Raw genomic sequence first — 13,897 nt, 5'->3', positions numbered from 1 at the left:
ATACCTCCTGTGGTGCCCCTTAGCCCTCCGTTCTTCCTTTTCCTTCTGTCCATTTCTCTGATCCATCCACCCAACTGAAAAATAATGCACAGGTGAGTGTGTGTGTGTGTGTGTGTGCGTGTGTGTGTGTGTGTGTGTGTTTGTGTGTGTCAGCACATGTGTGAAAATATCATTTATAACAAAGAAAAATAAATCTAGACTAGTTTGAAACACTGGCCAAAGGAGAGTCAGCATCTCAGGCTGTCTTTAACAATCTGCTCTCCCGAATCTGACCGACTGCAGAATAAAGTCACTTCCTGTTTTTTCTTCTTCTCCCTCGCTGCAACCCAGCACAAACACATAACCCACACAGTCGTCAAGTCGAGTTTTAGTTTTGTGTTGCGTCTGTTTCCACAGTGGGCTGTACTGGGATTCTTGGCGGGGCAGAAAGGTCTTCAAAAGGCAAGAGGAGGGGGGAGAAGTCAGTGCGGAGGCTCCTTCCTCGTTCGCCATGTTGGATTCTGCACAGACTCACAGAATCTGACTCATGGCTCTTGGTGGACGTGCGGTGGGAACGTTAATGAAGTTCTTTCGTTAGAGTTGAGCCAGAACCAAAATATGACAGTTAATACAAAACAGGGAGAAGAAAAAAAAAAAGAAAAATAGTTACAACATTCCTGTGTTCTTCAACTTTGTACTTGGTCACTTTTTGAATTCCATATATTTATATCCATATATATTTATATATATATTTATATATTCTTTTTACAATTAAAAACACCATGGATTTGACAGACTATTTGGTTTCTTTTTGTCTAAGTAGAAGTGTTTTTCTTGTTTTGTAAATAAATGCATGTAAATATTTTTTTTCTTTTTCCGTACTGTCAGTCGGTGTAAAGGCGGCCACTCCAGAAGTGTTTGTATGTTTGAGTCCATACAGAATGCATATCATCAGCACATTTTCTGAATTTCCATGATATTACTTTTTTTTTTCAATTCTGCATTTCCGTTCACGTCCCACAGATGCAGAGCACCACAGTCTTTCAGACACTATCAAACCGAACGTGACTGTCTTAAGTCGTGTCCTTTCATTGGCCGGTCTGGCCCAGGTCTCTGTGTGATAGGCTGGGGCTGAGTAGCTGGGTCTGCGTTGGTCCGTTACAGCTCAGCACCCCAGCGCTTCCTCCGTTAGGGTTCAGGAAGCAAACAGTTTCTCTGGCCGCCACCAGCGCAGCCGTCAACCCGGTGCTGCTGCTGCTGATCCCGCCCTCTTCCTGCTTCCTGTGAGCCAATGCCAACGCCCTGAGCTGCTCCTGCGCCTCCTCCAGCAGCAGCGCCACCTCGTCCTGCGGCTGGCCGACAGCGGACGAGCAGGAAGAGGATGACAAATCGACGCGTGGCGCCTTCTCTCTCCTCTCACCCTTGCAGGGCGTGGCTCCGCAGGTGACAGACATCGTTGTGGTTGCTGGGGTGACACTGGTTTGCATACAAGACACCTCGTTGTCATGGTGACACTGGACAGAGGGGATAATTGGGATGGAGCAGGAGCGAAACGGAGGAGGCGGGGAGTGGCTGTGACGGCGGCCGGGCCTCCGCAGGCTCCGGGTGGAGGTATTCGGATCGGTGTGCTCCGACGGAGGGCACAGGCCGGAACGCACCTCCATGTGACCGCTCCAAGGTGATGGTGACGTCGTCTCCATGGAAACAGGAGTCTGCATATGTAGGAGGGCATCTCGTTTGGGGTTGTCGCATTGGTTCTCTCCCTGAATTTGCCAGCTAGAGAAGATAGAAAACAGAGAACAGGGAAAGACAGGACAGAAACAAAAAGACAAGGAAGGGAGCAAAGGTTATTCAACTAGGGGGGAAACTTCTACACTTCACCGAGAGGAGAAGTCATTGCGTCTTTGAGTATGATTTCAACTCCATCGCCTTTTCAAACTCCCACGCTGAAACCCTGACAGAATACACAGAGGGACAGCTCCCCGCCCTTTGCCATTTCACAGGCTAACCAAGGATGCAGAGAGGGAGGAAGATGAGTCTGACATCTTTCTTTCATCTCTTTATATCTGAGTCTGTGCACACTCAAAAAAAAGAACCCTCCAAAACCTCAGCTCCTTTATAAAAGTGAAGAGGTAACAGAGAGTTCACTTTTTGTATTATTAATTTAATGACTTTAAGCATGTTGAATATAAAGAGTGTTGTTTTAAAGTCGAAGGCTGTCAGCTTGAGTCAAGGACGACTGAGTTAATGGCCCATCACGTGTCTTAATTTGTATCGTTTCTTTTTTTTTTCTTCTTCCATTTTAGTGAGTTCCACTTTTAGGTCAAGACCATTTGCTTTGTTTGAAAATCCTTTCTGAGTCACTCTCGCTCAGAGATTGTATAACAGCACTGATTCAAGTTATGATAGGTAGGTCTTTTCCTTTACTTTTCAAGTTTTTAATCTCTGCCCCTCAGTCATTTCTTTGCCTGCAACTCACTCCTCAGGTGTTTTTCCTCTTTACATTTTTGCAAATCTGACCTGTGCGGCCCCACCTGTCAGCACGTTCACATGCTGTTGCTGCTTCTCAAACCAAGTTATTAACACATTCCCGCTTGTGTGTCCTGTCTCTTTCCGTAGCTGTGGGTCTCAGCTTATTTGTTATCCCTCCCTGTGGTCAACCAATGTCAACTGAACTGAACAGCAACAGCAGGGCCAGCCCTATAATCGCAAGTGTCCGTCACTGACTGACTGACTGACTGAGTGAGTGAGTGATAACAACTGTTTTCAACTACATTGACCATACAAGGTCCAGCAAGTTTTGACCTAGTATTGATTTTTTAATCTGTTGGGTCTTTCCCATTAATGTCTATATTTACATGACCCAAGAAACCACATTAAAAGGAGAAATTTTCCAGCTGCTTTAAAGAAGAATTGCTGTGCACTGTAGCAACCCAGTGACACAGTAATATCTGTGTACATCTGGCCAGTAATCAGATGCTGATCAGAAATGACACCAACAGTTTTCCCTCAGTGGAAATATATCCGATTTTTACTGTTTAGCTGCAGTAACTGACACATTCAGACTCACAGAAGCTGCCATCCTTTATTTTAGTGCCACTTTTAGTTTAGTTTTACTTTAGATTTAATTGTTTTTGAGGCAAAGATGCACTGCTGTGAGTAATCATTTTCCCCTGCGCCCTGCTGCTCTGCGCTCACACTAATACTCCCCCAGTCTGAACTTTTAGTTATACTGCACACATGCAGACAAAAAAAACTCATTAGAAAGCTTGTTACATGTATGTATACCAACTCTATCACAATGCAAGAATGTTCACTTTCTTTACAACCCGAACTACGTTAAAATAACATGTTATGGCAAAATAAACTGTGATAATGTGTGTTTAGAGTTAGGCAACTAAAATACCTAGTTAATGTTATAACTATTTTTTAGCTTTAATTGGACAGTGTAGAGATGACAGGAAACGAGGGGAGAGAGAGAGAGACAAAGGTCCCAAGCTGAACAGGAAATGGTGATGGCACCCGAATGTTTCGCTCATGTAAGGGCAAAGTTGACATGAGACAACAAAAAACACTTATGTTTGGGAAACACTTAACTGTTACTCGCTTACTAACTTAATTTCAAGTCTAGGACAGGACACACACTCTGGTGTCCTGGGTGAAAGCTGCAGGTCAGCAGGTCCTTACTTGAGACTTGGGAGACGCCAATAACAAGCTCCTTTGCCCATTCTGGCTTTATATAAAGCTTTTGAAGTGTGTTCTCTGCATGTGGGTCCTGTTTAGCAACATTACACCAAGTCTCCCTGGGTCTTGACCTGACTTCTTTGAGCCCAGACATAATCTCTTTCTCCCTATTTCTCTGAGTGACCATGCCCTCAGTGTTATCAGTGTCTAAATCCAGCTGCGTTCTAAAGCGAGACCTCATTATCTTTGTGTAAAAATTCATAATCCTCTGCAACGGCTAAAGCTTTTTCTGCCACGTCAAAATTCAACTAGGAGTCCCTCTCCCCTGCGCTACCCCCATCACACGCACTCAACGTTCTCCATCAAGGTGAGCAGAAATAGAGGTGGGTGGAGAAGGTGCCTTTCCACACTCAAAGGAAATCACATCCTCGTTTTATTGCTGCAGTATTTTTCCGAGACATGAAAAACCTTTTCGGAAAAACCACAGCGGAGCTTTGGCGGGGCCCACAGAGAGGATCCCGGGAGCGATAAGAGAGGATGATGCGAGGGTGCTAATTCCCAAGATAACATTCACAGACAAATCTCTCTTTTGATGTGTTGAAACACAATCAGATTGCAAAAATCTATGAAGCAGAGTTCAAATATAGACCCCCGGAGCAACGCGGGAGCAGCTAGAGGGGTATTACAGTGAGATTGTGAGCAAGTGAGGTGAGATAAGTGACCAGGCTTTTATCTTTTACAGGAGCTCATTACAAGTGTTAACAGTCACTTTTATTAATCCATTCCCCTACAGATAATTTCTTAATCTACCTCAACTTGCTGTTAAAGTAAAATATGTAATGTGATGCAGTGATCTTGTAACACTGAGCATATGCACATGCACGTAGGTGTGCACACCTACACACAGACGCATGCAGAAGCTTCTATCAGTCTAAGTAAAGGCTGTGCATATCACGTAATGAAAAACAAACTTACAGAGGGAGGGAGAAACTGGCACATTTCTTTAAAAAAAAATAAAAATAAATGCTGCAAACAGTGGACGAAAAATAAAAAAATGTGTGCAGTCTCTCTGTCAGCCGTTTTGGAGACAGCTTTATCTTAAAATAGTAGTAACAACACAGGACATTCTGTCTCCCTGTCAGCCATTTTGTTGAGATAACACTAGGCTTCTCTAAGAGGCATAGAATAAAACGGGCAACCTTTTTTTTTTAAAAGCTTTTTCTAACTGTCACACACTATCTGCACAATCCTCCATCACTTTTTTATTTTTATTTTTATTTTTTTAACTTGTTTTACTTTATTTTTGAACGCTGTCCGTTTGTGTCAGAAATGAATTCAGACTTCTTGTCTCTCTGTTTCTGTCTCTGCATCTCTGCCTCGGTCTCCGTGCAGCCATGGTCAAACTGTCTCCATGGCAACCCAGAGTATGGGAGAGAGGGATGCCGTCGTCTGTCTGTCCATCTGTCGTTATGTGAAGTCTTAGATTAGATAGTGAATGAGTGAGTAAGTGACTGAGTGTGTGTAGGTCAGTGACTCAGCCAGCGTGATCCGAATGTGTGTGTGACTGAATGACAGTATGTATGAATAAGCGAGCATGACCTCCTGCCATCAGCATGTCCCAAACTACGTCTGATTTTGATGCAGCATCTGTGCATGTGTGCATGAGTGTGTTTTCTTTTTTTTTTAATGTGTGGTGGTGTGAACAGATGCTTTGAGGGCACAGGAAAAAAATAAAAATGGAGCTTAGGCAGAGCAGCATGTGGGGAAGACTAAAGGACACTTGACCAGAAGACATTTGGGCCAACCAGGGGACACATGAGTGACATTTTGGCTTTGGCTTTGAGTGACAATATGACACTTAAGCTGACCAGAGGACACTCGGGGGGGGGGGGGCACTTTGGTCGAGCAGAGGTTTACATCGCTTGCCCAGAATAACATGGAACACCCAGAAGACGCTTGGGCTGGCCAGAGCACCCTTGAGCGGGCCAATGAGAATAGCCGTTGTGTCACACTTGGGCAGCTCAAGTGTCCCTCAGTAGTGACATCTGGGCAAAAATGAAGCATGAAATCCCACGCTTAATTAATGATTCAAACTAAAGGGGACTTAGGCACTCAGAGCACAAATGGCAGGGGTGACGACCCCTGTATTTCCTGCCTCCTGCGCATCCACTGAATCTACCGTATGTCTGCTGTTGTGTGCGCATGTATGCTTTGTGTGTGAGTGTGTTTTTGTCCACCGGTGTCTATCTCCTCTTCCTATTTCTATCAGTATGCATGTAGGTCATGTGGAGCTTTATCCCGAGCTGGAACCGCTGGGACCTGATCGCCTGAAGTGAGGCTTGCCGGTCCAGGTGGGTAAAGCACTGACTCATGACCCACCAAAAAAAAAAAAAAAAAAGGTCAAAGCACAGTGGCTCTCACACGGAATACATTTAATAATCATTTCCACTGATCATTTGCATTTCCCCTGGCTGCTGCACATGCAGTTTTGCCTGAGAAGTGTAACCCCGCCGTGCTTCATTTGAATGCCAGGATTTAATTGTTGGTCTACCTCCTGAGCCGTCGCATTAAAAAGCCCAAAGTCTGAATTTAATGCAAGCACGACGCGATGTTAGAGTGAAGGAGAGAGAGCGAAAGATGCAGGATGTGCAGCCTGCGTCGTGTCCTCAAAAGCACGAGCACCAGGCGAAGCCTCTCCCTTGAGCTTGTGCCACTGTACTGCAGACCACAACATAACATGACCTTGTTTTTATCTTTGCTCAGCAGATTGGAAAACAAAAGGGATGAGGGGGAGGTTAAAAAAAAAAGAAATTCTGTCTTTTTTTCTTCTTGGGAAAAAAAAAAAAAAAAAAAAAAAAAAAAATCATAGAATTGGCTTTGAAATATCCACTCTTGAAATGAAATCCACAGCTTATTCCATGACAGTCCTGTATTTTTCAGTTAGTGGCTTTCATTGAAATGACTCAGCACATGGAGGATACAGCAAAGAAGTAAAGCGGGGACAAAAAAGAGAGAGAGGGAGGGAGGTGAGGATAAAACCTTGAAATACTATAGATCTTTAAGCTGTAATTACACTTAAACCAGCCTTTGTTTCTCTGCATAGTAAGAGCCTGTAAGCTTCAGTGGTCGGCATCGCACAGTAAGATTTATATATATCAACATGTACACACGTTCAAAGGCCAGATATGAATGACTTCCTTTCTAAAGATAACCCTTTATGGAGGATTTGGTTTCTGTAATCCAGGCTCCTCACCGTCTCTGTGCTTCAGCTTCCTTCTCGGTGGAGTCCACTTCTTGAAGGTGTTGGTAGGCGGGGCCCGAATACTTGGATCCTCCAATGGGATTCAGCCTTCCTCTGGGTATGGGCGGGGTCCTGCGCGGAGCTGACCAATGAGCTGCCCGTGTTCTCTGATCTGGGCTGTGAGACAAGGACCCGCTTCTGTGGAATAAAAAGAGGTCAGGAAGGAGTCAGGAGTTATTAATGAATATAGTAAGTGATAGAAAATGCTGTTAGATATGTAGCTAGTGGGATTTTAGCTGGCGTCAGCAGCAGAAGTCTCACAGGTCCCTTTTATTATATATAAGAATTAATTAAGACTCAAACAACTTGAGTTGGGCAATGTCTAAATTAAACTCAGTTTAACTGGGTCAGATAGGGTCCTGGTGTATTGCTGGGGGTCTTAGGATTGTGTGTCAGTGTGTGTAAAACTAAAGTGGATCAGTCAAGATGGCTATCAGCTCTAATTACATGTCATAATATCATATCATCATCATCTGAGGAAGAAGTGTTTTTTGAAGCGAGTACATTGATTTTTATTGCTAGTTTTTTTTTTTTTTTTTTTACCACGGCTGCCTGTCAGTTAGTGGAGCATCAAGTCTGTCCTCTGGCTGTTTTTGGATTAAGACTCTCTCTTCTTTTTTAGAATTAATTTATCCACTTCCACGGGTCAGTTTTGGAGCCAGGCCAGAATTATGGACCTGTGAAAATCTGTAATAAGCATAATCTCTACAGTGATGTCTGTATCAATATATGACCTCAAATGCTTTATCAAACTGAATATTTATAAAACACTGGACTGGAAAATTAATTGCCCTTTTCCAGCAAATAGTCCCAGAGCGCAGGAATGAAACTCAGGATCTAGGACCAGGAACTCTGATCCATTTTGCATTTGACTCACATTGTTTTGAATTACATTCATTATGTTATTTAAATCTTACTGTTGTGTGACAGAGATTCAAATTCTTTTGTGCATTTTTTCTTTATTTGACTGTCAGTTAATTTTTCGATATCGGTATTGATACTGATACCTTGACCTCGATACCGATTCATAACAATACTGTTGTCGATACTCATTCACTCCTTAGTATCAAAGTTTGGTAACGAATGTCGAATGTTCAAAGTGTCACAGTTTGAGACCCAGCCCTCGTTATGACAGCGACAGGAAGCATAACGAGCTGTAACCAAGCATCAACCTCCGGGGCTAAAAAATGAAGCCAACGTGGAAGATCCACAAATGGCCACTAGAGTCCGGCTTAATTGAGGGTTTGGCCATTTTTGAGTGACAGGTAGGCGAGCATATGCTTGCCACAAACCGGCATCCACCGAAGTCTTGGCTCCAAACACGGCACCACCTCTTTGCCCTATTTACCCATTTTTGGATTGGCCGAGAGTTAGGCGGAGTCAGGCGCTGCCAAGATGGCGACGGCTGGGCAGCTCGCTCTGAGCTCCAAAACTGATCGTCAGAAACCTGCAGGTGACGTCACGGAGGCTACATCCATCTGTATTTACCGTCTATGGATGTAACACAAGTTCACTGGCCGAGACTCGAACCGTGGACGTTGTGGTTATGTAGTAAACGCCCTAATGCAGCGTGTGACTGCGATGTTTGAATGATGTTTGAACAGAAGCTTGCTGCTTCCTGCTGAAGTTGAAATGCAGTGAATGTTCCTGAGCTCCTGAGCCGAGTTCTTGGTTCCTGCAGAAGTCTGAAGAGTGTCATTAACAGCACCTCTGCTTAGTTACACATCCTTTAAGATAACTGCTCATTTGTGGCTGCCACATAAATCAGTTGTATTAGAATAATTAAAAAGTATGGTGTTTATGTGCATGTCCCCTTTGCTTACATACAGCCTCTCAAAAGAGCCAGAAAGTGTGTGCGCACACTATGAGTTACTTTACTGAAGTAGCCTCATGCTGCTATTATATTTTTACGTCAGGTTTAATTTTTGCCCAAACCCCATTTACAATGTTCTGGCTCTGAGCCCTCATTCATATTTAACTCTGCTGTTTTGAAGGATAGATTTGCCTCTAAAAATGGGCTTCTTAGCCATAACAACTGGGAGCTCAACTTATATTCAGACACTTAATAGTGTTGGCAGAGTTTTATATAAGGGCTTTTAAATGGGATATTTCTGAAAAAACAGAATTAGCCTTGGCCTGTTTCTTTCTGGCTATTTTGGACCATGGTATCCCAACATAACTCTGCTGTCCGGACAATAGTGCCTGAGTATGTGCATAAGCTGATGTGACTGCAAAAAAAATAAACCCCGATCACCCATTTGTGGTAACAGCAACAGACTTCCAGCCAAGGTCTTTTGTGATCAACTGAGAGAAACTCTCTTTATGGAGAGAGAAAATGAAACAGAGAGAAAAAAGGGTGACGGAAAAGTCTTGCTGGAGTTTGGCCAAAAGGTTATAGAGGTGGACTTTGTGGTTGGAAGGTTGTCTGATCGTATTTCTGGTTTGCCTTGGAAGACATCCTCTCAGCTGCTGCCTGCATTCCCCTGAAAAAAGATGATTAACCCCCAGCTGCTGTGGTGGAGTCGCTCAGCAGTAAGAAGCAGGAAACCGTGAGCGGACTGAGAGGCTCTCGGCTGTGAATGCCTGTAACTGAACGGCAACGAAAGACAAAAAAAGGCACCAAAAAAAAAAAAAAAAGCATTATGTGCCCAGTTTCCTCATTTCCTCTGGGGTCAATGAAAGTTTAAAAAAAAAAACGTTTGGTTTCATTTTTTTTTGTTTTTTTTTGTTGAAATAACAAAAGGGGAGGGGCGTAGTGGAAGACATGGTGCCTGAGAAAACATTGGAATTGATGTGGTATGTTGTAGTTAGTGTGTTTGCATGATGAGATGTTTTAATCAAGGTCTGTGGTTAATAATAATAATAATAATAATAATAATAATAATGATAATAATGATAATAATAATAAGGAATTTGCATCCCGACCCCCCAGCAACACAGTTGGGAGCCGACACTGGCGGATGGAGGTAGGTCCCGTCAGGACCGGCCCTGCCACGCCCCTGCCACGCCCCTGCCACGCCCCTGCCACGCCCCTGCCAGGGACCCGTGTCATGTTCAACCCAACATCCCTCTGTTTTTTTTTTAAGGTTTTTGAATATATTACTGACAAAGTTAAAAAATTCCTACACGCTATAAAAACAGAATACCAATAGACGGTGAGATGTACAGACTCCCGCTGCAGGAGCTCAGTTCTCTTTGTTTCAGCTCTGTGAATGTGTTTGCTCGTGTGTGTTGTAACAGAAAAACCAACCTGGGCGAAGATGGGAATTCTAACTCAGAAGTAGACACTTTGTTTGTGTGTGTGTGTGTGTGCGTGTGTGTGTGTGTGTGTGTGCTTGTACGTGTGCTGAAGTGTGTTGCTGCTGATGAACATGCCAAAGCCCATCCAGCTCGAACACACCACTGAGCAGTGTGAGAAAAAGCTTACTAGGATTTACATGTCTGCGCTGGCTCATAAATCCCTGCACATGTGCTTCCCATTTTATCTCTGTCCCATCTCGTCTGTGTTCATGACTGTTATAGATATGCTTATTAACATGTTTATAGCTTTAATTATAATCACTATCATTCTTCCGTAAATCAGCCATTAGCTTTCTCTGCACTGTAATGTGGGTAATTCAATTTCTCCCTTCACTGCGTCCCCGCTGCGTACGGGAAAGGACACCGAAGTTGCTTATTGTTTGTATAATCTGCATTAAAACTGTTTCTCGCAGTAAACAGAGGGGAACAGCTGCGCTCTGGGTGCAAATTGAACCTCATACCTGTGATGTTTTGCTGTGCCTCTGGAGCTGCTTGACGGTGTGGCGGTGATGTTGCAGTGCGGGAAGCTGGACTCACAGTCGTTTCCCTGGCGAGGCTGGGAGGAGCGTTTGCAGTACTGCAAAAAAACAAACAAACAAACAAACAAACAAACAAGAACAACAAGAAAATTGTAAGTTTTTTTTAAAAATGAAAAATCCTTCATATCAATTAATCATATGACGTTAAAGGTCCCATTTTTTACAGAGTGAGATTTCCATGTATTTTTTTAAATTATAAAGCAGGTCTATGTTCTATATTGATACTGTGAAAGTATCAGAGTCCACAGAGAAATGCACAAAACCACAAATATATCTTCTTCTGGATATCAACACTTCAAGTAAAACACCAGAAAAAGTGTGAAACTTCACACTTTTAAAGACGTACGCCTATACCTTTAAAGACGTACATTTTTACATGGTGCGATATAAAGCGTTCCCACTGAATGAAACGTCTCCTCTTTCTTAAGGAGGGTATGGTGAGATTTCTTAGATCTCTCCAGTTAACCTCCCCCAGCTCTCTCACTCATGCTGGGAGCCTCAGGGTGGGGTGTGCCTGCTGCTTTGATTCTGGAAACTGATTGTCAGACTCTTAATGGAGTCACGTCACTTCTATTTCTGTCTTTCCACCACCCCACCTTCCTCGTCGTCATCCTTGCCTTTTCAGGGATTGAGGTAAATTGTTGTGGAGAGCAGCCGGGAGGCTGTTGATACTTGAAACTTGATATAATCAAGAGCACAAAGGCTTCCGGAGGGTGGCAACATCACAGATGACAGCGACGGTTCAATATTTGGCAGATGGTCAAGAAACAGGAGATGCCTACCTGGAAAAGATTGCCGCACTGTGGTGCGTATGTTACAGGTGAAAGGCAACAATCGTACACAGTATATCTGCATTTAAATTGAAGTTACTCTTCTATGCCACAGAGGACTTCTTTAACAACTCGCAACTTGCCTATCCAGCTAATTTAGCAAGACATAATGTGAACTTTCTATTAGTCACTCACAGCGCAGCCCTCTAACTCGCACGTAGACGTTGCTCTGGTTTGAATGCCGTTAAGACAGTTGTGCTTGTAAAAGAATAATAGTTACACAATTTGAATCTTGCTAACAAGTTCACATTATTTCAGCACAAATCCTGTAAATTCCTTGGTAAAATGATGAGATCCCAGCGAAGAGCAACACAGAAATCTTCTTAATTCTATGGTAACAACCATGTCTAATGTTTAATATGACAATCTGCTGCTGATCTTAAACATTTCAGAGAATAATTTAGAATATTTTGAATTGTCGCAGCCTTTATCGCAACACAACAGTATAGTATAGACGCAGATCATTTGCATATTAACCCAACTCCATGTCCTATCTTTTCTTTAAGTGACACTTCGCATGAAATAAGGCAAGAAATACCATGAAATTAATCATTAATATGCCCTGTTTAAAGCCTGGATTCATCACAGTGGGAAAGTTGATTAGTTAAATCTCTGCAATTAAGCTCTCAGTGTGTCTTTGTACCCTGGGATATCGAGAAATAAAAGATGGAGAATTTAAATATGTGGACTTGCTTTATAAACAACGGTGTCTCATTCTGCAAATACATACAGATCTTTTAAAAGCTCAAGATGTCATTTTTTTTCTTGAGCCAACTCATAATTATTTTGAAGCTACGGCTCATGGTGTTGTATTGTATTATAAGGTTTTCATGATAATTTGTTCAGCTGTTTTACGCGGTCACTCAAACACAAAAGTCCTGGATCATTTCACCCCGATGGTTTCTAACAAGATTTATCGCTTCTTGTATTCTTCCTATAACACGGATCTATATCTTCATCTTTATTGCTTTCTATCCATTTTGAATCTCTTTCTCATCCACATTGATCCTTCCTGTGTCCCCTCTCCTCCCCTCTCCTCCCCTGCGCTCCCCCTCATGACGGGATATCTAAATCAGCGCTGCAGTGGAGGTGTGCAGGTCCCAGCTTCTTTCTTTTTCACTCTTTTCATTTCTTCAGTCCCCACATCTCTGGAGAGCCAAATATGCAATGAAACAAAGCAGCTCTTTGATTCTCCGCTTCATGATGCGGTTGACAAGGCAGACTCACTCAGTTACACGGCAGAAAAGATCTGCTGTGAGCTCCTCAAAAGAAACACAGGACAACACAAGAAAGTGATTTAGGCTTCAAACTTTAAAAGCCCGAAAGATGCGAGGAGAGCGGTGCCGGTTTGATTTCTTACCTACAACACACAGACCTTATCTGTGGTTGGCATCTATCTGTGGCAGCGACAGTTTCCTCTCCTCAGCGTTATCTGAGCATCGTCTAGACTCTAACTTCTAGACTTTGGTGACATCAGGTAAGAGAGGCCTATTTTTGTGCAATTTCTTGCTCCAAAGTACTTTCATGACTGTTCTTTATACAAAGTTCCTAGCGCTTGATGTCTGACTAACAAGGCTGTCACTGATGCAATCCCTTTTAAGGACCCTCTGCGGGACACCAGCCTCATTAGCGTCACACATGCTGCCATGGTTATGTGACCATTCAGACATTTGGAGGCTGAATTGTATTTATAAAATCATGATACAGTGACAGGAAGAAAGTGAGCCCTTTGGAGTTACCTGGTTTTCTGCATTGACTGGTCATAAAATATCACAAATCTAGACAAACCCAGTGTCCCTAAGCTTGTACCACACAGATAATTACTATCTTTTGTGTCTTCATTGAACATACCAAACACTGATTGTGCTGGTGGAAAAAGTAAGTGAACCCTTGGATTTAATAACTGGTCGAAACCTCCTTTGGCACCAATAACCTGAAACCAGCTCTTCCAGTAGCTGCTGATCAGACCTGCATAATGTTCAAGGGGAAGTTTCTTCCTACAGAACGGCTTCAGTTCAGCAGCTCAGCTCCAGGAAGAGCAGAAGAAATCATCTCCATTTATAGACAGTTTGTCTGAGTGCGGACTGATGAACGTCTGAACTCTTTGAGATAACTGTGTGTTTTATGCCAATCAACTGTTCTTGAGACTAAATCTTCTGAGATTTGTGAGTCATGGATCATATCGGCAGATACAAAAACCATCTCAGTGTAGTTTTACATCTCCTCTCTCAGGCTTCTCTCTGGAGCTCTAGTAACAACAGGTC

At 43.0% G+C, this 13,897-nt stretch overlaps 1 protein-coding gene across 1 annotated transcript in view; it reads right to left on the bottom strand.

Annotated features, from left to right (window-relative positions):
• Positions 1-770: 770 nt before the first annotated feature.
• Positions 771-13,897, bottom strand: part of LOC111223897 (pro-neuregulin-3, membrane-bound isoform-like) — a 333,890-nt gene continuing 320,763 nt past the window's right edge. Inside the window, exons 7-9 of the mRNA XM_022748194.1 lie at positions 10,726-10,841; positions 6,917-7,102; positions 771-1,755 (exon numbers count right to left, since the gene is read on the bottom strand). Coding sequence (XP_022603915.1) covers positions 1,068-1,755; positions 6,917-7,102; positions 10,726-10,841 — 990 coding nt within the window. The 3' untranslated portion in view covers positions 771-1,067. The remainder of the gene's footprint in view (positions 1,756-6,916; positions 7,103-10,725; positions 10,842-13,897) is intronic.

The sequence above is a fragment of the Seriola dumerili genome, unplaced genomic scaffold, assembly GCF_002260705.1.
Source record: "Seriola dumerili isolate Sdu_G_001 unplaced genomic scaffold, Sdu_1.0 BDQW01000120.1, whole genome shotgun sequence".
Lineage (NCBI taxonomy): Eukaryota > Metazoa > Chordata > Actinopteri > Carangiformes > Carangidae > Seriola > Seriola dumerili.
Note: the sequence above shows the minus strand (reverse complement) of the source record. Positions and strands in the feature narration are given on the sequence as shown.